This window comes from Coregonus clupeaformis, chromosome 9 (genome assembly GCF_020615455.1).
Source record: "Coregonus clupeaformis isolate EN_2021a chromosome 9, ASM2061545v1, whole genome shotgun sequence".
Lineage (NCBI taxonomy): Eukaryota > Metazoa > Chordata > Actinopteri > Salmoniformes > Salmonidae > Coregonus > Coregonus clupeaformis.
This window is the reverse complement of record NC_059200.1, coordinates 17,227,944-17,253,494: the sequence shown is the minus strand read 5'-3', so window position 1 is coordinate 17,253,494 and position 25,551 is coordinate 17,227,944. Positions and strand designations below refer to the sequence as shown.

The 25,551-nt window shown below is 44.0% G+C and overlaps 1 protein-coding gene across 3 annotated transcripts in view; it reads left to right on the top strand.

Moving 5' to 3' along the window:
• Positions 1-25,551, top strand: part of ptpn13 (protein tyrosine phosphatase non-receptor type 13) — a 145,976-nt gene that overhangs the window by 2,801 nt on the left and 117,624 nt on the right. For all 3 annotated transcript variants that reach the window (XM_041885337.2, XM_041885338.2, XM_041885336.2), the window contains exon 2: positions 19,985-20,104. In XM_041885337.2, the coding sequence (XP_041741271.1) occupies positions 19,990-20,104 (115 nt within the window). In that variant the 5' untranslated portion in view covers positions 19,985-19,989. The remainder of the gene's footprint in view (positions 1-19,984; positions 20,105-25,551) is intronic.

Genomic DNA, 25,551 nt, shown 5'->3' with positions numbered 1-25,551 from the left:
GGAAAGGAAGTGGAGAAGTTTTTGGAAAGGAAGTGGAGAAGTTTTTGGAAAGGAAGTGGAGAAGTTTTTGGAAAGGAAGTGGAGAAGTTTTTGGAAAGGAAGTGGAGAAGTTTTTGGAAAGGAAGTGGAGAAGTTTTTGGAAAGGAAGTGGAGAAGTTTTGGAAAGGAAGTGGAGAAGTTTTGGAAAGGAAGTGGAGAAGTTTTGGAAAGGAAGTGGAGATGTTTTGGAAAGGAAGGTGTGTGTGTTTGCTGTCTCCTTTCATCTCTAAAAGGCAGAGAAAATGTCTGTAAAATCTGAGGCAACTTTGAATCAGTCCGATAACAACATGTCTTATTCAACCACTTGAAAAATGTAATTTTACAGAATGGGTTGTTTTCCAAATCCGTTTCATGGTGAGTAACTGCGTCAGTCAGTCAGACAGCGAGAGGAAAAAGCCTACAGCAGCACAGAATAGGCCTACGTCCCACATGCCTCCCTATATAGTGCACTACTTTTGACCAGGGTCCATAGTGCTCTTCTAAAAAGTAGTGCACTATATAGGGAATAGGGTGCCATTTGAGACAACCTAAGACTAGGGACTCTTAAGTTAAAAGCCTTTTTGTGACTGTTACAGTGTATGCCATAGTAGTCTTAGTTAATATCCTTTCTATGACACTAACCATGTTTCCATCCACAGTTTTTAATGCGAGTAAAGTCATACCATATAAAAAAATAACACAAATCATGACAGCTGTGATGGAAACAGTAAGTTTCTGTACAATTTTACAAGTGCCGACAGATCATTTGTTCGTTCGACATGGTGGGATCTTTTTTGTGTCGGTAAAATGCATTATGCGAGAAATGGCGACGATATGGTGTGTGGTCCTCCGACTCCGAAACCATGCAGTTCACTAGGCAACAGATGAAGTCATTTATGATGAACGTGGTGAAACGATGAGCTTGATTTATAAATATCGAGGGTCTTATTCTGGTGACATGATCGACGCTGGACTGCCGTTTGACAAATATAAATATTCTTATGCATAATAATCTCATGTAGACTAGGCTACCCTCGCAACCTACCCACACATCTCATGAAGACTAGCCTACCCTCGCAACCTACCCACACATCTCATGAAGACTAGCCTACCCTCGCAACCTACCCACACATCTCATGAAGACTAGCCTACCCACGCAACCTACCCACACATCTCATGAAGACTAGCCTACCCTCGCAACCTACCCACACATCTCATGAAGACTAACCTACCCACGCAACCTACCCACACATCTCATGAAGACTAGCCTACCCTCGCAACCTACCCACACATCTCATGAAGACTAGCCTACCCTCGCAACCTACCCACACATCTCATGAAGACTAGCCTACCCTCGCAACCTACCCACACATCTCATGAAGACTAGCCTACCCTCGCAACCTACCCACACATCTCATGAAGACTAGCCTACCCACACTGTATCTGCCAGCTGGCTAGAGTGCACGTGCCAAGACCAGAGTAGGCACATATGCTATTTTGTGACAAAACTATCGGTAGAGTTTAAAATGCACATGACAATTTAAAGTGGAACTGACAGCGTTTTTTTTAACTATTTTGCAGATATTTAAACAGACAATCATAATATCAGTCCAAAATATCAAACTCCTAGTTAATGCTACAAAATCAACTTTATAAGAAGTTTAAAAAAATAGGTTCTATTTGACTCAAAATTCTATGACGTACACTAAGGCATTGTTGGCAGAATAGATGGATGCAGTTCAATGCATTATTTAATATAATTCATTTCTTGGTAGTCCAACAAATATTGCTATCAGGTTGTAAATCACAGCTGGCCTGGGACATTGTTTGCTGCCTCCACCCATTCCGGATGCACTGTTTGTTTTTTAGTTTCAATTATTCAATATTTTGAAAAAAAATGGGCATCTGTAATTAAGGCTGGGTATGTCAATACAATCAAACTAGCAAGGGCAATAGGCTAGCGTACCTGTCAAACACAGGTATGCTAGCCGCGGGAAGACTAGTCGGACACCCAAGCGAGTCAACAGTTGAGCCGTCTACTTTATGAAATTAAAGCCTGATGTGCTGGCATCGGTAAATTAGACTTCAATTGCTCTGAATTCGTTTTGTCCCGTTTTTACGGCGCACAGCAGAGGGAAAGTGTCGTTCTACAGAGACATGACACAATCCTATCTAGGCTACTAAAATGTTGCAGTCTGGCTTCGGTTTTTAAAGCTTGACGATGACTAACCAAAAAACTAAACCTGCAACAAAACAACATGCAAAGGAGAAACACGTAGGCCTATTACAGTGCTGTAAAGTACTTAAGTAAAAAATACTTTAAAGTACTACTTAAGTCGTTTTTTTGGGGGGTATCTGTACTTTACTTTACTATTTGTATTTTTGACTACTTTTACTTCACTACATTCCTAAAGAAAATAATGTACTTTTTACTCCATACATTTTCCTTGACACCCAAAAGTACTCGTTACATTTTCAATGCTTAGCAGGGCAGGAAAATGGTCAAATTCACGCACTTATCAAGAGAACATCCCTGGTCATCCCTACTGCCTCTGATCTGGCGGACTCACTAAATACACATGCTTAGTTTGTAAATGATGTCTGAATGTTGGAGCGTGCCTCTGGCTATCCGTAAATAAATAAAAAAACAAGAAAATGGTGCCATCTGGTCTGCTTAATATGAGGTATTTGAAAGTATTTATACTTTTACTTTTGATACTTAAGTATATTTTAGTAATTACATTAACTTTTGATACTTTAAGAAATGTGAATCGCTTTGCTAGCTATGCTGAACATGAACGACGGTTATCCATAGTTAGCATATCTCTTTGTTGTCAGTCAAATGTATTTGGCAGGCAGGCGTGTTCCCATTCAGTTGTCAAAACGTGGGTTGGGACAAGCACGCATTAGCAGGCAAACTGCAGAAGGACGAGCAGGCTACTATTCCCCATCGTTTATCAGTGCAATTTTGACGGCCAACTAGCTGAAAAAGTTTGAGTGTTTATCTAGTGTTACCTCGTTAGATTTTAGCTCATCTAACTCTAGCTAGCATTAGCTAGTTGTTGATCTTGTTGTTGATGTGCATAGGCAACTGAGGGAGAGAGAGCCTATCTTTTCATGGTTGTTTGATCAATAGGACTGTAAAGTTCCCAAATGTAAGAGGACTCCCGTGGTATTTACAGTGGGGAAAAAAAGTATTTAGTCAGCCACCAATTGTGCAAGTTCTCCCACTTAAAAAGATGAGAGAGGCCTGTAATTTTCATCACAGGTACACGTCAACTATGACAGACAAAATTAGAAAAAAAATCCAGAAAATCACATTGTAGGATTTTTAATGAATTTATTGGCATATGATGGTGGAAAATAAGTATTTGGTCAATAACAAAAGTTTCTCAATACTTTGTTATATACACTTTGTTGGCAATGACACAGGTCAAACGTTTTCTGTAAGTCTTCACAAGGTTTTCACACTGTTGCTGGTATTTTGGCCCATTCCTCCATGCAGATCTCCTCTAGAGCAGTGATGTTTTGGGGCTGTCGCTGGGCAACACAGACTTTCAACTTCCCTCCAAAGATTTTCTATGGGCTTGAGATCTGGAGACTGGCTAGGCCACTCCAGGACCTTGAAATGCTTTTCTTACGAAGCCACTCCTCGTTGCCCGGGCGGTGTGTTTGGGATCATTGTCATGTTGAAAGACCCAGCCACGTTTCATCTTCAATGCCCTTGCTGATGGAAGGAGGGTTTCACTCAAAATCTCACGATACATGGCCCCATTCATTCTTTCCTTTACACGGATCAGTCGTCCTGGTCCCTTTGCAGAAAAACAGCCCCAAAGCATGATGTTTCCAACCCCATGCTTCACAGTAGGTATGGTGTTCTTTGGCTGCAACTCAGCATTCTTTGTCCTCCAAACATGACGAGTTGAGTTTTTACCAAAAAGTTATATTTTGGTTTCATCTGACCATATGACATTCTCCCAATCCTCTTCTGGATCATCCAAATGCACTTCAGACGGGCCTGGACATGTACTGGCTTAAGCAGGGGGACACGCCTCGCACTGCAGGATTTGAGTCCCTTGGCGCGTAGTGTGTTACTGATGGTTGGCTTTGTTACTTTGGTCCCAGCTCTCAGCAGGTCATTCACTAGGTCCCCCGTGTGGTTCTGGGATTTTTGCTCACCGTTCTTGTGATCATTTTGACCCCACGGGGTGAGATCCTGCATGGAGCCCCAGATCGAGGGAGATTATCAGTGGTCTTGTATGTCTTCCATTTCCTAATAATTGCTCCCACAGTTGATTTCTTCAAACCAAGCTGCTTACCTGTTGCAGATTCAGTCTTCCCAGCCTGGTGCAGGTCTACAATTTTGTTTTTGGTGTCCTTTGACAGCTCTTTGGTCTTGGCCATTGTGAAGTTTGGAGTGTGACTGTTTGAGGTTGTGGACAGGTGTCTTTTATACTGATAACAAGTTCAAACAGGTGCCATTAATACAGGTAACGAGTGGAGGACAGAGGAGCCTCTTAAAGAAGAAGTTACAGGTCTGTGAGAGCCAGAAATCTTGCTTGTTTGTAGGTGACCAAATACTTATTTTCCACCATAATTTGCAAATTAAATTCATTAAAAATCCTACAATGGGATTTTCTGGATTTTTTTTCTCAATTTGTCTGTCATAGTTGACGTGTACCTATGATGAAAATTACAGGCCTCTCTCATCTTTTTAAGTGGGAGAACTTGCACAATTGGTGGCTGACTAAATACTTTTTTGCCCCACTGTACATATTTTCAGAAATCCATTCAGGTGTGGCTTTTGGCAAATGCGTTCTAATGATCTAGTCACACTGTTGCTGCTGCCTGTAAACACAGTCCAGTTCAAAGTGAATGACGGCAGGGCCGTGTTGCAAATGGCTTATTTGCATATAGGCCTACTGTAGCTCTGATTGGCTATGGCGCACCGGTCTGTGTAGACTCTGGTCCTGGACAAGACAGATGTTTTTATTAGCTTTTATTTACTGCAGTGTCTATTCATTGTCCAAACGCACGGCCGTTTTCCCACTCTATATTGCTATAGAATTTACACAAATTCCCAAACATTCGATTAGTCATTTTCACGTTTTCATAAATTCATATCTGAGCGCTCGCCTGTCAGAAAATGTAAAAAGTGTCATTCTTCCTGGAGGTGTATATGAACAGATTTTAATAGGTTTTAATTGAGTTAAAACTCTTGTCAGTTCCACTTTTAGAAAAAAAGTATGTTTTGGTGGAAACACACCACTGGTGGGAAAATGTGCATGTTTTATTCATGTGGATTGTAGAATATATTTGCATGAAAATCTGTCGCCAATTGGATGTAAACCTGTGACCATGTATACCATAGTAGTCTTAGTTAATATCCTTCTTGTGACTGTGACCATGTAGACCATAGTAGTCTTAGTTAATATCCTTCTTGTGACTGACCATGTATACCATAGTAGTCTTAGTTAATATCCTTCTTGTGACTGTGACCATGTAGACCATAGTAGTCTTAGTTAATATCCTTCTTGTGACTGTGACCATGTATACCATAGTAGTCTTAGTTAATATCCTTCTTGTGACTGCGACCATGTAGACCATAGTAGTCTTAGTTAATATCCTTCTTGTGACTGTGACCATGTATACCATAGTAGTCTTAGTTAATATCCTTCTTGTGACTGTGACCATGTATACCATAGTAGTCTTAGTTAATATCCTTCTTGTGACTGCGACCATGTAGACCATAGTAGTCTTAGTTTGTTCCCCTCTAAATGTAGCGTGGGAAATACCTTGGAACAGAACAAACTTAACCCCCTTTTGGAAAGAGAAAATGACTGTCTCTCTCTCTCTCACACACACTCTTCTCTTTTTCTCAAATTTTTCTCAAATTTTTCTCACTCCCTTTTTCTCTCCCTCTCCCTCGCTCTTTCACTTGCTCTCGCTTTCTCTCTCTTCCTTCTTTCTCTCTCTCGCGCGCTAGCTCTTTTCTCTCTCGCGCGCTAGCTCTTTTCTCTCTCGCGCGCTAGCTCTTTTCTCTCTCTCGCGCTAGCTCTTGCGCTCTTTCGCTCGCTCTTTCACTCTTTTTTTTTTCTTTCTTTCTTTCCCTCTTTATCTCGTGTGTGTGCTCTCACACCCACTTTCTTTCTCTATCTCTCTCGACCAATAGGAACAGAGCCTGCCCTCCATAGCAGCCTCTGTGAGAATAAAAACATTCCGCTGTTATGTCTCCGTTGAAATAACAAGAGAGCTAAACAATTGGTCTCCACACCACTCACTCTCTCACCCATTATGTCGTTTAATGAGGCGTTATGGGTTGTAACCCACTTTCCCTTTGGTCCTGGATCCATCCCATTGACCAAAGTATTTAACTTGCATTCTTCCATAAATATGTATTACTATCCCTACATGGCTATTCATCAACTCTACCTTACTGATCTACCTACAAATCCACCCATTAGAATAATTGTGTCCTCATTTGCACCCAGTTGGCTGATGTAGATTGTGATGCCGACTGTATCTACTTTTCCCGCTTTTGACCAGCGTGGATTTTGTGTTAGATAAGCTTCAGGATTTAGCAGAGGTTTCTGCAAAACCGATCCATCCCTGCATATAATATTCATGACAGAATCTATGTTTTAGTGCTGTATTGGGAGGGGGGGAGCGGCGAATGGGTTCTTCCTGGGGCATTCATCTATACATCCACATTATTTACAAAAAGTGTCTGCCACGATTTTAAATGCATATAGGGGAAACATTCCAACCCATAACTGATGTAGCCCTGTTACATCAGCATTACAGCAACAGGCAGGAACCCCACAGACGGTCTGACTCCACATTTCAATTGAAATGTGACCCACAACTATTTAGGTGCTAATGGTTTTTGCTTAGTCAAATGTAATCCCTTTAAACCCAAAGCTTCCTTTCACTTGCATCACATCGCAATGGGATTCAGAGGATTTAAACATCTTTGTCCCCCCCCCCCCCCCCAGCCCAGCAGCTGGGGGGTTTATCACACTGGATGCATCCCAAACGACACCCTTTTCTATGTGCACTACTTTTGACCAGGGCCCAAGAGATAAAGGTGCTCGAAGTTGACCCCCACCATAGCATGAGACATCCATGTTTTCATCACTGGGAAAAGATAAACGGTTGCGATTTGCTAACATTTTAAAAGCTTACACACAGGGTTGTCAAAACTATTTTATAATTTCTTAAGTTGTTTTAAAATACAAATGTTGACACCTCTTCTTCTTCTACCATTCTATTGTTTTATATTTTGATTTTTTTTATATGTTGTAGTGTATATCCTACTTTACATCATCTGAGGTTGTTGTGCCCACCATTGGTTGAGACGCAACATGCTTTTGTGTCAGTCAAAACGTGGGTGACGTGCTTTGGCTGATACATTCAAATGGTACCACAAAGATGGTTGGAGGTCCACACATCAGATCATGTTATCTTGAATGGGAATACCTATCTGTTGTAAATTATACTGTCAGTCCTCTATAGAGTTTAGTAAAGTATAAAGTAAGTATTTTTATTTAGCAGACGCTCTTATCCAGAGTGACTTACAGGAGCAATTAGGGTTAAGTGCCTTGCTCAAGGGCACCGACAGATTTTTCACCTAGTTGGCTCGGGGATTAGAACCAGTGACCTTTCGGTTACTGGCACAACGCTCTTAACCACTAAGCTACCTGCCGCCCCAGCATATGTTGGCACGGGTGTTGTGAGTTCGTCTCGGTCCGGCAAACCGTGCCAATACATCCTTCAAACACCGGCTTCGATGGCATTTTCACTTTTATAAAACAGTTTACCAACATATTCAAATAATGATTTACATATTTTCATTAAATGTTATTTTGATGAATTTATACATACTATTTCATCCTTCCATAAAATATAGTCCCAACACAAATCTAGGGTTGCTACCCAACCCGGCTGGTTGTTCGTTCTATCGGTTCGGTTGCCAAAGACGCGACCAGTCGTTCAGTCTTTTTGTTCTGTATCTATGGACGCGACCCAGTCATTCAGTATTTTTGTTCTGTATCTATGGACGCGACCCAGTCGTTTGTTCTAAATGTTCCATTGCCATACTGGCTGGCAACGTTCTTATCCCTTTCTTGCTAGCTAGACAACTACGGCTACCTAGTCACGTCAAAGTGCATCCAGAATAACAGCAAAGTAGCCGCATTTGTTTAAGCTGTTTTCTAGTGACATTTATTTGGATACATCCGTAACAATGAGCTAATGAGGCACGATTTCGTCATAGATGTAGCCGGTGGTAACTTGTGGAATAGACACCGGCTGGAATGCGGTTTTAACCAGTCAGCATTCAGGATTAGACCCACCTGTTGTATAATGTACAATATAATTTATTGGCCATTTACATTTAAATTTTCAACGTGGCACCTTCATAGGATGCCACCTTTTCAACAAGTCAGTTCGTCAAATTTCTGACCTGCTAGAGCTGCCACGGTCAACTGTAAGTGCTGTTATTGTGAAATAGAAATGTTTAGGAGCAACAACGGCTCAGCTATGATGTGGTAGGCCACACAAGGTTGTAGAACGGGACCGCCGAGTGCTGAAGCGCGTAGCGCATTAAAATCGTCTATCCTCGGTTGCAACACTCACTACCAAGTTCCTTTTAAGAGTGTGCTCCTAATCTCAGCTCGTTACCTGTATAAAAGACACCTGGGAGCCAGAAATCTTTCTGATTGAGAGGTGGTCAAATACTTATTTCCCTCATTAAAATGCAAATCAATTTATAACATTTTTGACATGCGTTTTTCTCGATTTTTTGTTGTTGTTGTTATTCTGTCTCTCACTGTTCAAATAAACCTACCATTAAAATTATAGACTGATCATGTCTTTGTCAGTGGGCAAACGTACAAAATCAGCAGGGGATCAAATACTTTTTTCCCTCACTGTATTGGCTGGGCCTGGTATGAGGACACCTGCTCGTCGAACATCTCAGAAGAGTGGAGGCTGTTGGAGCATTCGGAAAGTATTCAGACTCCTTGATTTATTTCCACATTTTGTTACGTTACAGCCTTATTCTAAATTGGATTAAATTGTATTTTCCACCTCCTCAATCTACACACAATACCCCATAATGACAAAGCAAAAACAGTTTTTTGGACATTTTAGCAAATGTATAAAAAAAAAAAAAAAAAACTCATATTTACATAAGTATTCAAAACCTTTAGCCCTAAGTACTGTAGCTAGTGTTAACCCTCTAACCCTCTAACCTTTACTCAGTACTTTGTTGAAGCACGTTTAGCAGCGATTACAGCCTTCGAGTCTTCTTGGGTGTGATGTTACAAGCTTGGCACACCTGTATTTTTGGGGAGTTTCTCCCATTCTTCTCTGCAGATCCTCTCAAGCCCTGTCAGGTTGGATGGGGAGCGTCGCTGCACAGCTTTTTTCAGGTCTCTAGAGAGATGTTAGATCGGGTTCAAGTCCGGGCTCAGGCTGGGCCATTCAAGCACATTCAGAGACTTGTCTGCGTTGTCTTGGCTGTGTGCTTAGGGTCGTTGTCCTGTTGGAAGGTGAACTGTCTTCCCAGTCTGAGGTCCTGAGCGCTCTGGAGCAGGTTTTCATCAAGGATCTCTCTGTACTTTGCTCTGTTTATCTTTCCCTCGATCTTCACTGGTCTCCCAGTCCCTGCCGCTGAAAAACATCCCCACATCATGATGCTGCCACCACCATGCTTCACCGTAGGGATGGTGCCAGGTTTCCTCAAGTTGTAGAAACATCTCAAGGATGATCAATGGAAACAGGATGCACCTGAGCTCAATTTCAAGTCTCATAGCAAAGTGTCTGAATACTTATGTAAATAAGGTATTTCTATTTTTAATACGTTTGCAAAAATTTATAAAAACCTGTTCGCTTTGTCATTATGGGTAGATTGCTGAGGAAAAACATATATTTAATAAATTTTAGAATAAGGCTGTAACGTAACAAGATGTGGAAAAAGTCAAGGGGTCTGAATACTTTCCGAGGCACTGTATATTAGAATCGCAATAGGTCCCTGGCTATTCCCAGCCCTAGTATCTGGATGTTGACATTCAGTTGTCGCTGTCTGTGCAGGAGGTTTCTGTCTGTCTTATTTTTTTTCGTTTATGTTCTGAGTGTTGGCATTAAGAGGTGTGCTGTTCATGATGGTTCCCAGGTACTCGCCACTCTCTCTCCAGGACCAGGTGGCTCACTGGGTCTGCTTTCCTCCGGAAATCAATGAGCAGTTATTTTGTTGATGTTGAGTTTGAGGTTGTTGTTATTGCGACAGTCATGAACCCTGAACTTTACTCTGCTTTTCTCTTCTTTATTGAACTACACTGAGTATACAAAACATTAAGAACACCTGCTCTTTCCATGACCGGCTGACCAGGTGAAAGCTGTGATCCCTTATTGATTTTTTTTTTAAGCCTTGAGACATGGATTGTATATTTGTGCCATTCAGAGGTTGAATGGGTAAGACAAAATATTTAAGTGCCTTTTGAACTGGATATGGTAGTAGGTTTGTGTCAAGAACTGCAATGCTGCTGCATTTTTCATGCTCAACCGTTTCCCGTGTTTATCAAGAATGATCCACCAACCAAAGGACATCCAGTCAACTTGACACAACTCTGGGAAGCATTGGAGTCAACATGGGCCAGCATCCCTGTGGAACGCTTTCAACACCTCGTGGAGTCCATGCCCAGACGAATTGAGACTGATTTGAATGTAGACCCTACATAATCTAGACTTGTTCTCAGGCCATGCCTCCATTTGACTGTATGAAATGAATTCAAAGAGGACTATCCCAAGCAGAACTTGTTATTACACGTCTCTAGTGGAACACATGTTAAAGTGCTGCAGTTAAACTAAATGAGGTTATGTCTATGAAACTATTCACACCCTATTCCCTAATTAGTGGATTATATCCATAGTAAGGTCAACCTGAGCATGAAAAACGAAATAGCTTATTTCCTAATTAAACGACTTAAATATTTACCTTGAATGTGTGTATTTCGAAGTGACTACATTTTGGCCTTTTATATTTGCCAAATTGAATGTTATTTTTTACTACAAAGTAGGATACAAAGTCTCAAAATAAGTATTTTCAGTCAACCAGATTTCATAGCTTTTGGCAATGGCTCACAGAACTTGTTTTTGGTACTCACATCTGTGCCGCTGTGTTTCTGACCAAATCGGAAGGTTAATGAAACGATAAATAAATGTTTGTCCAATCTAGTGAAGATAGAAGTCCTATTTGGATTGGCAGTGTCACATCCGTAACGTTTTTGAGGAAAGGTTGTTATTGTGGATGCATTTCATATGATTGTATGCAACCCTTCTGTGCAAAGTTACTTTCATTAAGGGCAAAGGTGATGTGTATATACAGTGAGGGGGAAAAATGATTTGATCCCCTGCTGATTTTGTACGTTTGCCCACTGACAAAGACATGATCAGTCTATAATTTTAATGGTAGGTTTATTTGAACAGTGAGAGACAGAATAACAACAAAAAAATTCAGAAAAACGCATGTAAAATGTTTTATAAATTGATTTGCATTTTAATGAGGGAAATAAGTATTTGACCCCTCTGCAAAACATGACTTAGTACTTGGTGGCAAAACCCTTGTTGGCAATCACATAGGTCAGACGTTTCTTGTAGTTGGCTACCAGGTTTGCACACATCTCAGGAGGGATTTTGTTCCACTCCTCTTTGCAGATCTTTCTCCAAGTCATTAAGGTTTCGAGGCTGACGTTTGGCAACTCGAACCTTCAGCTCCCTCCACAGATTTTCTATGGGATTAAGGTCTGGAGACTGGCTAGGCCACTCCAGGACCTTTAATGTGCTTCTTCTTGAGCCACTCCTTTGTTGCCTTGGCCGTGTGTTTTGGGTCATTGTCTTGCTGGAATACCCATCCACGACCCATTTTCAATGCCCTGGCTGAGGGAAGGAGGTTCTCACCCAAGATGGCCCCGTCCATCGTCCCTTTTGATGCGGTGATGTTGTCCTGTCCCCTTAGCAGAAAAACACCCCCAAAGCATAATGTTTCCACCTCCATGTTTGACGGTGGGGATGGTGTTCTTGGGGTCATAGGCAGCATTCCTCCTCCAAACACAGCGAGTTGAGTTGATGGCAAAGAGCTCGATTTTGGTCTCATCTGACCAACACTTTCACCCAGTTCCCCTCTGAATCATTCAGATGTTCATTGGCAAACTTCAGATGGCCCTGTATATGTGCTTTCTTGAGCAGGGGGACCTTGTGGGCGCTGCAGGATTTCAGTCCTTCATGGCGTAGTGTGTTACCAATTGTTTTCTTGGTGACTATGGTCCCAGCTGCCTTGAGATCATTGACAAGATCCTCCCGTGTAGTTCTGGGCTGATTCCTCACCCTTCTCATGATCATTGCAACTCCACAAGGTGAGATTTTGCATGGAGCCCCAGGCCAAGGGAGATTGACAGTTATTTTGTGTTTCTTCCATTTGCGAATAATCGCACCAACTGTTGTCACCTTCTCACCAAGCTGCTTGGCGACGGTCTTGTAGCCCATTCCAGCCTTGTGTAGGTCTACAATCTTGTCCCTGACATCCTTGGAGAGCTCTTTGGTCTTGTCCATGGTGGAGAGTTTGGAATCTGATTGATTGATTGCTTCTGTGGACAGGTGTCTTTTATACAGGTAACAAACTGAGATTAGGAGCACTCCCTTTAAGAGTGTGCTCCTAATCTCAGCTCGTTACCTGTATAAAAGACACCTGGGAGCCAGAAATCTTTCTGATTGAGAGGGGGTGAAATACTTATTTCCCTTGTTTAAAATGCAAATCATTTTTTTTGTTATTCTGTCTCTCACTGTTCAAATAAACCTACCATTAAAATTATAGACTGATCATTTCTTTTTCAGTGGGCAAACGTACAAAATCAGCAGTGGATCAAATACTTTTTTGCCTCACTGTATATACAGGGGGGTACCGGTGCAGAGTCAATGTGCGGGGGCACCGGCTAGTCGAGGTAATTGAGGTAATATGTACATGTGGGTAGAGTTAAATTGACTATGCATAAATAGTAGACAGAGTAGCAGCAGCGTAAAAGGGGGGTTTGGGTGGGGGGCAGTTTAAATAGTCTGGGTAGTAATGATTAGCTGTTCAAGAGACTTATGGCTTGGGGGTAGAAGCTGTTGAGAAGAGACCTAGACTTGGCGCTCCGGTACCGCTTGCCATGCGGTAGTAGAGAGAACAGTCTATGACTAGGGTGGCTGGAGTCTTTGACAATTTTGAGGGCCTTCCTCTGACACCGCCTGGTATAGAGGTCCTGGATGTCAGGAAGCTTGGCCCCAGTGATGTACTGTGCCGTACGCACTACCCTCTGTAGTGCCTTGCGGTCGGAGGCCGAGCAGTTGCCATACCAGGCGGTGATGCAACCAGTCAAGATGCTCTCGATGGTGCAGCTGTAGATCTTTTTGAGGATCTGAGGACCCATGCCAAATCTTTTCAGTCTCCTGAGGGGGAATAGGCTTTGTCGTGCCCTCTTCACGACTGTCTTGGTGTGTTTGGACCATGATAGTTCATTGGTGATGTGGACACCAAGGAACTTGAAGCTCTCAACCTGTTCCACTACAGTCGATGTGAATGGGGGCGTGCTCAGTCCTCTTTTTTTTTGTTGTAGTCCACAATCTCCTTTGTCTTGATCACGTTGAGGGAGAGGTTGTTATACTGGCACCACACAGCCAAGTCTCGGATCTCCTCCCTATAGGCTGTCTCATGTAGTCAATGAACAGCATTCTCACGTAGGTGTTCCTCTTGTCCAGGTGGGTAAGGGCAGTGTGGAGTGCAATAGAGATTGCATCATCTGTGGATCTGTTGGCGGTATGCAAATTGGAGTGGGTCTAGGGTTTCTGGGATAATGGTGTTGATGTGAGCCATGACCAGCCTTTCAAAGCACTTCATGGCTACAGACGTGAGTGCTACGGGTCGGTAGTCATTTAGGCAGGTTCTTAGTATCCTTGGGCACAGTGACTGTAGTGGTCTGGTTGAAACATGTTGGTATTACAGACTCAGTCAGGGACATGTTGAAAATGTCAGTGAAGACACTTGCCAGTTGGTCAGCACATGCTCGGAGTACACGTCCTGGTAATCCGCCTGGCCCTGCGGCCTTGTGAATGTTGACCTGCTTAAAAGTCTTACTCACATCGGCTATGGAGAGTGTGATCACATAGTCATCTGGAACAGCTGGTGCTCTCATGCATGCTTCAGTGTTGCTTGCCTCGAAGCGAGCATAGAAGTGATTTAGCTCGTCTGGTAGGCTTGTGTCACTGGGCAGCTCGCGGCTGTGCTTCCTTTTGTAGTCTGTAATAGTTTTCAAGCCCTGCCACATCCGACGAGCGTCAGAGCCGGGGTAGTACGATTAAATCTTAGTGCTGTATTGACTCTTTGCCTGTTTGATGGTTCGTCGGAGGGCATAGCGGGATTTCTTATAAGCGTCCGGGTTAGAGTCCCGCTCCTTGAAAGCGGCCACTAGGAGCGCTGCCTCTGGATGAGCGTTTTCCTGTTTACTTATGGCCTTATACAGCTCATTGAGTGCAATCTTAATGCCAGCATTGGTTTGTGGTGGTAGATAGACAGCTACGAAAAATATTGATGAAAATTATCTTGGTAAATAGTGTGGTCTACAGCTTATCATGAGATACTCTACCTCAGGCGATCAAAACCTCGAGACTTCCTTAGTATTAGATTTTGTGCACCAACTGTTGTTTACAATATACACAGACCGCCACCCCTTGTCTTACCGGAGTCAGCCGTTCTATCCTGCCGATGTAGCGTATATCCCATCAGCTGTATGTTGTCCATGTCGTCGTTCAGCCACGACTCGGTGAAACATATGATATTACAGTTTTTAATGTCCCGTTGGTAGGATAACCGTAATCTTAGGTCGGATCCTTACAAGGCACCCCGACCTACGTCCACGATATATCCATCTCTTTCTCCTGCAAATGACGGGGATTTGGCCCTTGTCGGGTGTCTGTAGGATATCCTTGGCGTCCGGCTCGTTGAAGAAAAAATCTTTGTCCAATACGAGGTGAGTAATCGCTGTCCTGATATCCAGAAGCTGTTTTTGGTCATAAGAGACGGTGGAAGAAACATTATGTACAGAATAAATTACAAATAACGCGAAAAAACACACACAATAGTACAATTGGTTAGAGGGCTATAAAACGGCAGCCATCTTCTACGGCGCCACTTCTCCTACTTGATCCCTTATTGATGTCACCTGTTAAATCCATTTAAAATCAGTGTAGATGAAGGGAAGGAGACAGGTAAAATAATGAATTTTAAGCCTTGAGACAATTGAGACATGGATTGTGTATGTGTGCCATTCAGAGGGTGAATGGGCAAGACCAAAAAAAGGAAGGTATTCCTAATGTTTAGTCACTCTGTGTATATACAGGAAGTTTTGTAGGACTGGTAACAGGAAAAAAAACAGACTCTGATGCTGTGGGAAATGCAGTTCTTGAGGAGAAACGACCACACACAGGATTTGTTTACGTCTTGCCAGCCAAGGATGACCAGGCTTGGGTGGCTGCAGGTCAAGTCGTCCAGTCCCTGTGTCCTTTTGTGGAGGAGCTCCAATTCATAGAGCATGTGCTGGCAGATTTAAAGGGTGTGAGATTAACACAAAGCATGATTTTATTTAAAAAATAAAAATTATTTAGTTTTTGTATGTTACTCAATAGGTGATTGACAATAACATTTTAATATTTAAATAAAACATCTCATTTAATGCTCTAGAAGGAAATTACTAAAATGTTGTATATTCTAAATGGAGTGCAGTGTCATCATTGTCTGTCTGTCTTTTGGGACCCTGTCACATCCATAACATTTTTCTCTAGTGTTATTATGAAAGTGCAAATATTTCTATGATTGTTGAGGTATGCAGCGCTCTAATTCATAACGAACGTAGAGATTTTCAAATAAAGAATTGTAAATGCATTCTTTTGCACATTTTTGTGTTTTTATGGTTGGTTAAGACAGGACCCACGAGTGCACTTTGATAAGAAATAACTATTCAAGATACTGGTGATTTCTTGGTTCTTTGAGGTACACTGCATTTTCAGATGACAAAAGTATTATGATGAAGTTTGGTGAATAAAATCTTTAATATACAGTATAAACACTAATTTTACGGTAAATGTTCCTCTCTAAAGTATAATGACAATTTTTATATTTAGTTGTTTTAGTGTGTAGCCAAGCCTTACTTTCGAAGTGGTTATTCATATTTTAACCGAAGACTGAGATTCAGACATTTGCCCATGTGTCCGTTCTCCCAAAAAATGCCTGTCCATTTCCGTCACATCCATAACGCAAGTTTGGTTTTTCCGTTACTTCAAAGTGGTATAAATCAAATGTTATTTATAAAGCTCTTTTTACACCAGCAGAGTGCTATTACTTTAGAATTTTTAAATTTTCATTTATGCTTGATAAGTCAATTCTGTGAGACATTTTTGTTTCTCATTTTGTGTGCAATTGTCACATCATAACGCTGGAATTGCCCTTTTGGCAAGGGCCATTTAGGACTCCGCCCATAGCTATGGTAGAACCCGTTCTCTGTCCTGCACCGGGCACTAACCTGGAAGAAGTGTGTCAGGTTGACCTGTCTGCTACTGTACTGCAGCAAAGTAATTCAAGTTGGCCTCTAGAAACAGAGCAGAACAGGAGTAATGGCTTAATGCGGACTTCCTACTAGGGCACACCGCCTCAGTGCTAACAGTATAACTCTGGTTCATAGGCACATGACTACTGCATACAATAGCTGTAGGATCAACAGAGGCATTCAGGTCAGTCAGGGGGACATACATTAAATTACAATGGTAGGGATTAACTGAGCTGTTCTTGTGTCATTGACAAGGCATTGTCTCGACGCAGCCTTGAAATGCCTGGACAGAGTCCAGGAGCCAAGATGATTTGGATTGACTCTGTCATTCCTGTAGAGCGTCTTCTGTTTCCAGAAGGTGTCGAAGGTATCTATAAAAGTGATTCCAACAGAGCTACAGTAATTGTTTTAGCCAGGTGTGTAGTGCCAGTAGCCTGCAGAATCTTTTCACACCTGCGGCCCAACGATGGTACTGGACTTGAAATAATTGTCCGCTTTTTAAAATCTTTCAGTGCTGGAATCAGTTCTTTTTAAAATCAATTTTCAGAAGTTCCGAGCTAGCCCTCCTGATGTCGTTTGACCCGACATGGGCTACGACAGCGTCCGCTCCCGGCATCTGTCGTAGAACGGTTGGAAGCAGCCTTGTGATGTCCCATGCTCGAGCTCCAGGATAGCACAGGGTTTTTGCTTTGGGAACCAAGATGTTTCTTACAATAGAACTGCAGATGACGACAGCTGGTGCACTGGCTGAGGAGGTCCGGACGTTCTTTGGCCTCGAGGGGTTTTGCAAAACCGAAGGGTGGTGGGGCCCGATGTACCACGCCAGCTGTAGTATCCATCGTGAATGATGAATGGACCGGAGTCTGACAGCCTCACGGTCTGATAAGGGTGGGAGCTCTGAGGATCTGAACCCGAGATAGAAGCCACCGGAGAGGGAGACCGAATAGAGGACGAAGTTGCAGGTACCTCCGGATCCAGGGTGGCGAAGCTGTTTCTGGTCTGTGTCCGGGCTTAACATCTCCAAGGAGGCCCCTGTTGCCAGAGAACACTGTTTTCGACTTCTACATATCTCCATGGTTGGTTGGTAGGATCGAGAACAGGAACAAACTCCAGTCAAACGCTACACCCCCGACATTGGTTTCTTCTCCACAATGAGTCTGGATCTGGGTACCTCCCAGACGATTTCTAGAACGCAAGCACATTCTAAACTTCCTGATTGGTCCCAGAAACCGATGGGTTGAGCCAGAGCCAGAACACAGGCGGAGTTTTGAAAATGTGTCATTGGCTTTGCTACTCTGCTTGGTTAGAGATGATCCAATTGCTGATTTTACTGTTTTTATACACACCCCTCATTTTGACGATACCATAAACAACTTCAGTGATTGCAGACTGACTGAAGTATGTAGCGAACACAGATCAGCGGAAGAATTCAGTTTGATTCGTCAGGCAACAGACTAGCTCTCTGAAACGCTTTCCAATGCAGTTATAATAATAATATGGAATAAAAAAATTCAAATAGAATAAAAATACAAAACCACACAAGAACTACGACGTGAGTTAAAGAAACATGCAAGTATATACAGGTCTGTTCCAGTTCCTTATTAAATGTGCAGGGAGACTGGAGTGGTTGAGGTGGGTTTATAGATAAAAAGTGACCATTTTAATGTAGTAGGATAGACACTGAGTGTACAAAATATTAGGAACACCTGCTCTCTCCATGACAGACTGACCAGGTGAAAGCTATGATCTCTTATTGATGTCACTTGTTAAATCCACTTCAATTAAATAAGAATTGAGACATTCATTTTGTATGTGTCCATTCAAATGGACAAAATATTTGTGTCTTTTTGAACAGGTTATGGTAGTAGGTGCTAGGTGCACCGGTTTGTGTCAAGAACTGCAACGCTGCTGGGTTTTTCACGCTCAACAGTTTCCCCATGTGTATCAAGAATGGTCCACCACCCAAAGGACATCCAGCCAATTTGACACTAACTGTAAGATTGGAGTCAACCTGGGCCAGCATCCCTGTGGAACGGTATGGGCCAGCATCCCTGTGGAACGGTATGGGCCAGCATCCCTGTGGAACGGTATGGGCCAGCATCCCTGTGGAACGCTTTTTATTAGAGTCCACGCCCCGACCAATTGAGGTTGTTCTGATGGCAAAAGGGGGTGCAACTTAATATTAGGAACCTGTTCCTAATGTTTTATTCACTCAGTGTAAACATGGCTGAAAAGTAACTAGTAGCAGGAATATATAAATACTTATGGTAATATATACATGTAAACAGGAGTAATAGTGAATAGTAATAGGATAAATAGATAGATACTAATGTAATGGCAATCAATAATCAATTGACAGCAGCGTAATGGAGTAATAAATCTAATCAATAATCATTTTAGCAGCAGCGTCGGTTGTGTCTGAGTGGGTAGAGACCAGTGGATGGGCACAGAGTCAGTGTGGATAGTCTGTGGGAGAGAGAGAGAGCAGGAGTTGTTAGCCATTTAAACCGTCTAGAAGCTGTTTGAGTCTGTTGGTCTAAGTCTTGATGCACCGGACTGGAGCGTGTAGAACAGGCCATGTCTCAGGTGGCTGGAGTCTTTGGTACATTTTCGGGCATTTTTTTTCTCTGATATAGTATTCTCCTGTGTTCTCAGAGGGAGTCGTGTGTTATTCCTCACACAAGTAAATCCCCTCGCCAGCCAGCTCTCGAGAAGCCAACAGCAAGCTGTCAGTTACTTCAGTGGGCTGTTGAGTTACTTCAGTGGGCTGTTGAGTTACTTCAGTGGGCTGTTGAGTTACTTCAGTGGGCTGTTGAGTTACTTCAGTGGGCTGTTGAGTTACTTCAGTGGGCTGTTGAGTTACTTCAGTGGGCTGTTGAGTTACTTCAGTGGGCTGTTGAGTTACTTCAGTGGGCTGTTGAGTTACTTCAGCAGCATGTGATTCTGCTGTCTCAGCTGGAGGCGAGCAGGATGTGATGAGAGACCTAGCCCTTATTACAGTGCTGGTGTTGGGAGTAGTGACACACACACTGAATTACTGCAAGCGTTCTCCAACTCCTCCTGAGGTTTTAAATATCATATGGAAGAATGAATCACATAACATAAGCTCTGTTTACAGGAGATCCCTACTCCCTCGAATGAAACCCCCCAATTACAACAAATCACTAAGCTAAAGTACGTTTAAAAAAAAAAAATGTGTTTTAGTTATTTCTGTCCCCCAGGGATGATGCAAATCCATGGTTTTGTAATATAAAGCAATATACTGTAAGTCAATGTCCCCACTTAGCATGTTTTTTTTTTTTTTTAATGTGTGTATTTTCTCCTTCCAGGGACGATGCATGTGTCTCTGGCTGAAGCTCTGGAGGTGCGAGGAGGTCCACTTCAGGAGGAGGAGGTCTGGGCTGTCCTCAGTCAGAGTGCCGACAGCCTCCAGGAGCTATTCAGAAGAGGTACATTGATGTAGCGCACGCACACACTCATTCGTCAAGGTTTCCCCTGAGACGAGGCTGTTGGATAGATTAGGCCAGTCGGAGCATGACGCGAGTCTGACATTATTCCGTGAAGCTGCTGCACCCACTACATATCACTAGGTAACCAGAGTTCACTGTGTATAGCTTAGGGAGTCGGACTGCTGAGAGCTCGTTGTCCAAACACAATCTACTTCTACCAGCACACCAGGGAGAACTATTCAGAGGGGTGTGTGTGTGTGTGTGTGTGTGTGTTCGTTGCGTCATCCAGTTTCCCCGGTTTCTCTGGTCTGATCAGATGAGTGGAGTTGAAACCTTTTTATCTTTCTGTCATATTTGTTCTTTCTCTCAGTTGCATTCTCAGCATAATTATCCCTGTTATGTTAACTATTGTGTATTGGCTCATTCCCCCCAAAGTCCTCTGTTTTCTGTGTCGCCTCTCTTTCACCTCTCTAATTTTCATCTCATTTACACATTTCCCACGTGGATATCCAGAACGTCTATGGTCCTTTTGAGACAGTGACCCAAGATGGTGGTTTATTTAAATGACTCCTGAGTCTTCTCTGCTATCTCCAATGTCTCCATGGCTGTGGTAACCGATAAAAAAAATATATATATATATATATATATATATATATATATATATATATATATATATATATACACACACACACACACACAGTGTATTCAGACCCCTTGACTTTTTCCACATTTTGTTACGTTACAGCCTTATTCTAAAATCGATTGAATTGTTGTTGTTTTTCGTCATCAATCTACACACAATACCCCATAATGACAAAGCAAAAAACTTTTTTTTTTTTTTTTTTTACATTTTTTTCAAATGTATTAAAAAATAAAAAACTGAAATATAACATTTTAAATAAGTATTCAGACCCTTTACTCAGTACTTTGTTGAAGCACCTTTGGCAGCGATTACAGCCTCGAGTCTTCTTGGGTATGACGCTACAAGCTTGGCACACCTGTATTTGGGGAGTTTCTTCCGTTCTTCTCTGCAGATCCCCTCAAGCTCTGTCAGGTTGGATGGGGAGCGTCACTTCACAGATATTTTCAGGTCTCTCAAGAGATGTTCGATCGGGTTCAAGTCTGGGCTCTGGCTGGGCCACTCAAGTACAGTGAGGGGGGAAAAGTATTTGATCCCCTGCTGAATTTGTACGTTTGCCCACTGACAAAGACATGCTCAGTCTAATTTTAATGGTAGGTTTATTTGAACAGTGAGAGACAGAATAACAACAAAAAAATCCAGAAAAACGCATGTAAAAAATGTTATAAATTGATTTGGATTTTAATGAGGGAAATAAGTATTTGACCCCTCTGCAAAACATGACTTAGTACTTGGTGGCAAAACCCTTGTTGGCAATCACAGAGGTCAGATGTTTCTTTGTAGTTGGCCACCAGGTTTGCACACATCTCAGGAGGGATTTTGTCCCACTCCTCTTTGCAGATCTTCTCCAAGTCATTAAGGTTTCGAGGCTGACGTTTGGCAACTCGAACCTTCAGCTCCCTCCACAGATTTACTATGGGATTAAGGTCTGGAGACTGGCTAGGCCACTCCAGGACCTTAATGTGCCTCTTCTTGAGCCACTCCTTTGTTGCCTTGGCCGTGTGTTTTGGGTCATTGTCATGCTGGAATACCCATCCACGACCCATTTTCAATGCCCTGGCTGAGGGAAGGAGGTTCTCATCCACGATTTTGACGGTACATGGCCGCGTCCATCGTCCCTGAAGGTGAAGTCGTCCTGTCCCCTTAGCAGAAAAACACCCCAAAGCATAATGTTTCCACCTCCATGTTTGACGGTGGGGATTGTGTTCTTGGGGTCATAGGCAGCATTCCTCCTCCTCCAAATACGGCGAGTTGAGTTGATGCCAAAGAGCTCGATTTTGGTCTCATCTGACCACAACACTTTCACCCAGTTCTCCTCTGAATCATTCAGATGTTCATTGGCAAACTTCATACAGGCCTGTATATGTGCTTTCTTGAGCAGGGGGACCTTGCGGGCGCTGCAGGATTTCAGTCCTTCACGGCGTAGTGTGTTACCAATTGTTTTCTTGGTGACTATGGTCCCAGCTGCCTTGAGATCATTGACAAGATCCTCCCATGTAGTTCTGGGATGATTCCTCACCGTTCTCATGATCATTGCAACTCCATGAGGTGAGATCTTGCATGGAGCCCCAGGCCGAGGGAGATTTTCAGTTTATTTTGTGTTTCTTCCATTTGCGAATAATCGCACCAACTGTTGTCACCTTCTCACCAAGCTGCTTGGCGATGGTCTTGTAGCCCATTCCAGCCTTGTGTAGGTCTACAATCTTGTCCCTGACATCCTTGGAGAACTCTTTGGTCTTGGCCATGGTGGAGAGTTTCTCCCTTCAAGAGCATGCTCCTAATCTCAGCTCGTTACCTGTATAAAAGACACCTGGGAGCCAGAAATCTTTCTGATTGAGAGGGGGTCAAATAATTATTTCCCTCATTTAAAATGCAAATCAATTTATAACATTTTTGACATGCGTTTTTCTGGATTTTTTTGTTGTTATTCTGTCTCTCACTGTTCAAATAAACCTACCATTAGAATTATAGACTGATCATTTCTTTGTCAGTGGGCAAACGTACAAAATCAGCAGTGGATCAAATACTTTTTTCCCTCACTGTACATTGAGACTTGTCCTGAAGCCACTCCTGCGTTGTCTTGGCTGTGTGCTTAGGGTCGTTGTCCTGTTGGAAGGTGAACTTTCGCCCCAGTCTGAGATCTTGAGCGCTCTAGAGCAGGTTTTCATCAAGGATCTCTCTGTACTTTGCTCTTTTAATCTTTCCCTTGATCCTGACTGGTCTCCCTGTCGCTGAAAAACATCCCCACAGCATGATGCTGCCACCACCATGCTTCACCGTAGGGATGGTGCCAGGTTTCCTCCAGACGTGAGACTTTGCATTCAGGCCAAAGAGTTCAATCTTGGTTTCATCAGACCAGAGAATCTTGTTTCTCATGGTCTGAGTCTTTTAGGTGCCTTTTGGCAACTCCAAGCGGGCTGTCGTGCCTTTTACTGAGGAGTGGCTTCCGTCTGACCACTCTACCATAAGGGCCTGATTGGTGGAGTGCCAGATATTTTGGAAATCATGTGGTTTCCTTTTGGACAAGATTTTTTATAACATCAAAGCGATGTAGCTACAATGAACAAAAATATAAACGCAACATGCAACAATTTCAAATATTTTACTGAGTTAGTTCATGTAAGGAAATCAGTCAATTGAAATAAATTCATTAGGCTCTAAACTATGGATTTCATATGACTGGGAATACAGATATGCATCTGTTGGTCACAGATACCCTAGTAAAAAAGGTAGGGGCCTGGATCAGAAAACGAGTCTGTATCTGGTATGACCACCATTTGCCTCATGCAGGGTGACACGTCTCCTTCGCATAGAGTTGATCAGGCTGTTGATTGGAATGTTGTCCTACTCCTCTTCAATTGCTGTGCGAAGTTGCTGAATATTGGCGGGAACTGGATAATGCTGTCGTACACGTCAATCCAGAGCATCCTAAACATGCTCAATGGGTGACATGTCTGGTGAGTATGCAGGCCATGTAACAACTGGGACATTTTCTGCTTCCAGGAATTGTGTACAGATCCTTGCGACATGGGGCCGTGCATTATCATGCTGAAACATGAGGTGATGAATGGCACGACAATGGGCCTCAGGATCTCGTCATGGTATCTCTGTGCATTCAAATTGCCATAGATTAAAATGCAATTGTGTTCGTTGTTCGTAGCTTATGCCTGCCCATACCATAACCCCACCGCCACCATGGGGCACTCTGTTCACAATGTTGACATCGGCAAACCGCTTGCCCACACAACACCATCAGTTGAAACCGGGATTCATCCGTGAAGAGCACATTTCTCCAGCGTGCCAGTGGCCATCGAAGGTGAGCATTTGCACACTGAAGTCTGTGAGGACACCGAGCTGCAGTCAGGTCAAGACCCTGGTGAGAACGACGAGCACACAGATGAGCTTCCCTGAGACTGTTTCTGACAGTTTATTCAGTGGTCCGGGTGGCTGGTCTGACGATCCTGCAGGTGAAGAAGCCGGATGTGGAGGTCCTGGGCTGGTGTGGTTACACCTGGTGGTCTGTGGTTGTGAGGCCAGTTAGACTTACTGCCAAATTCTCCTCTACAGTCTTTGCTGTCTCCTACCTCCTCTCCTCTTCCGTCTCCTACCCCCTCTCCTCTTCCGTCTCCTACCCCCTCCCCTCTTCCGTCTCCTACCCCCTCCCCTCTGCCGTCTCCTACCCCCTCCCCTCTGCCGTCTCCTACCCCCTCCCCTCTGCCGTCTCCTACCTCCTCTCCTCTGCCGTCTCCTACCCCCTCTCCTCTGCCGTCTCCTACCCCCTCTCCTCTGCCGTCTCCTACCTCCTCTCCTCTGCCGTCTCCTACCTCCTCTCCCATCTCCTACCCCCTCTCCTCTGCCGTCTCCTACCCCCTCTCCTCGCTCTCCTCCCCCTCTCCTCTGCCGTCTCCTACCCCTCTCCTCTGCCGTCTCCTACCCCCTCTCCTCTGCCGTCTCCTACCCCCTCCCTGCCGTCTCCTACCCCTCTCCTCTGCCGTCTCCTACCCCCTCTCCTCTGCCGTCTCCTACCCCCTCTCCTCTGCTGTCTCCTACCCCCTCTCCTCCTGCCGTCTCCTACCCCCTCTCCTCTGCCGTCTCCTACCCCTCTCCTCTGCCGTCCTCCTCCCCCTCTCCTCTGCCGTCTCCTACCCCTCTCCTCTGCCGTCTCCTACCCCCTCCCTCTGCCGTCTCCTACCCCCTCCCCTCTGTCGTCTCCCACCCCCTCCCTCTGTCGTCTCCCACCCCCTCTCCTCTGTCGTCTCCTACCCCTCTCCTCTGTAAGTCTCCTACCCCTCTCCTCTGCTGTCTCCTACCCCCCCTCTGTCGGTCTCCCACCCCTCCCCTCGCCGTCTCCCCACCTCCTCTGCCGTCTCCCACCCCTCCCTCTGCCGTCTCCCACCTCCTCCCCTCTGCCGTCTCCCACCTCCTCCCCTCTGCCGTCTCCTACCCCCTCTCCTCTGCCGTCTCCTACCCCCTCTCCTCTGCCGTCTCCTACCCCCTCTCCTCTGCCGTCTCCTACCCCCTCTCCTCTGCCGTCTCCTACCTCCTCTCCTCTGCCGTCTCCTACCTCCTCTCCTCTGCCGTCTCCTACCTCCTCTGCCGTCTCCTACCCCCTCTCCTCTGTCGTCTCCTACCCCTTCCCCTCTGTCGTCTCCCACCCCCTCCCTCTGCCAGTCTCCCACCTCCCCGCCGCTCCCACCTCCTCCTCTGCCGTCTCCTACCCTCTCCTCTGCTGTCTCCTACCCCCTCTCCTCTGCCGTCTCCTACCTCCTCTCCTCTGCCGTCTCCTACCCCCTCTCCTCTGCCGTCT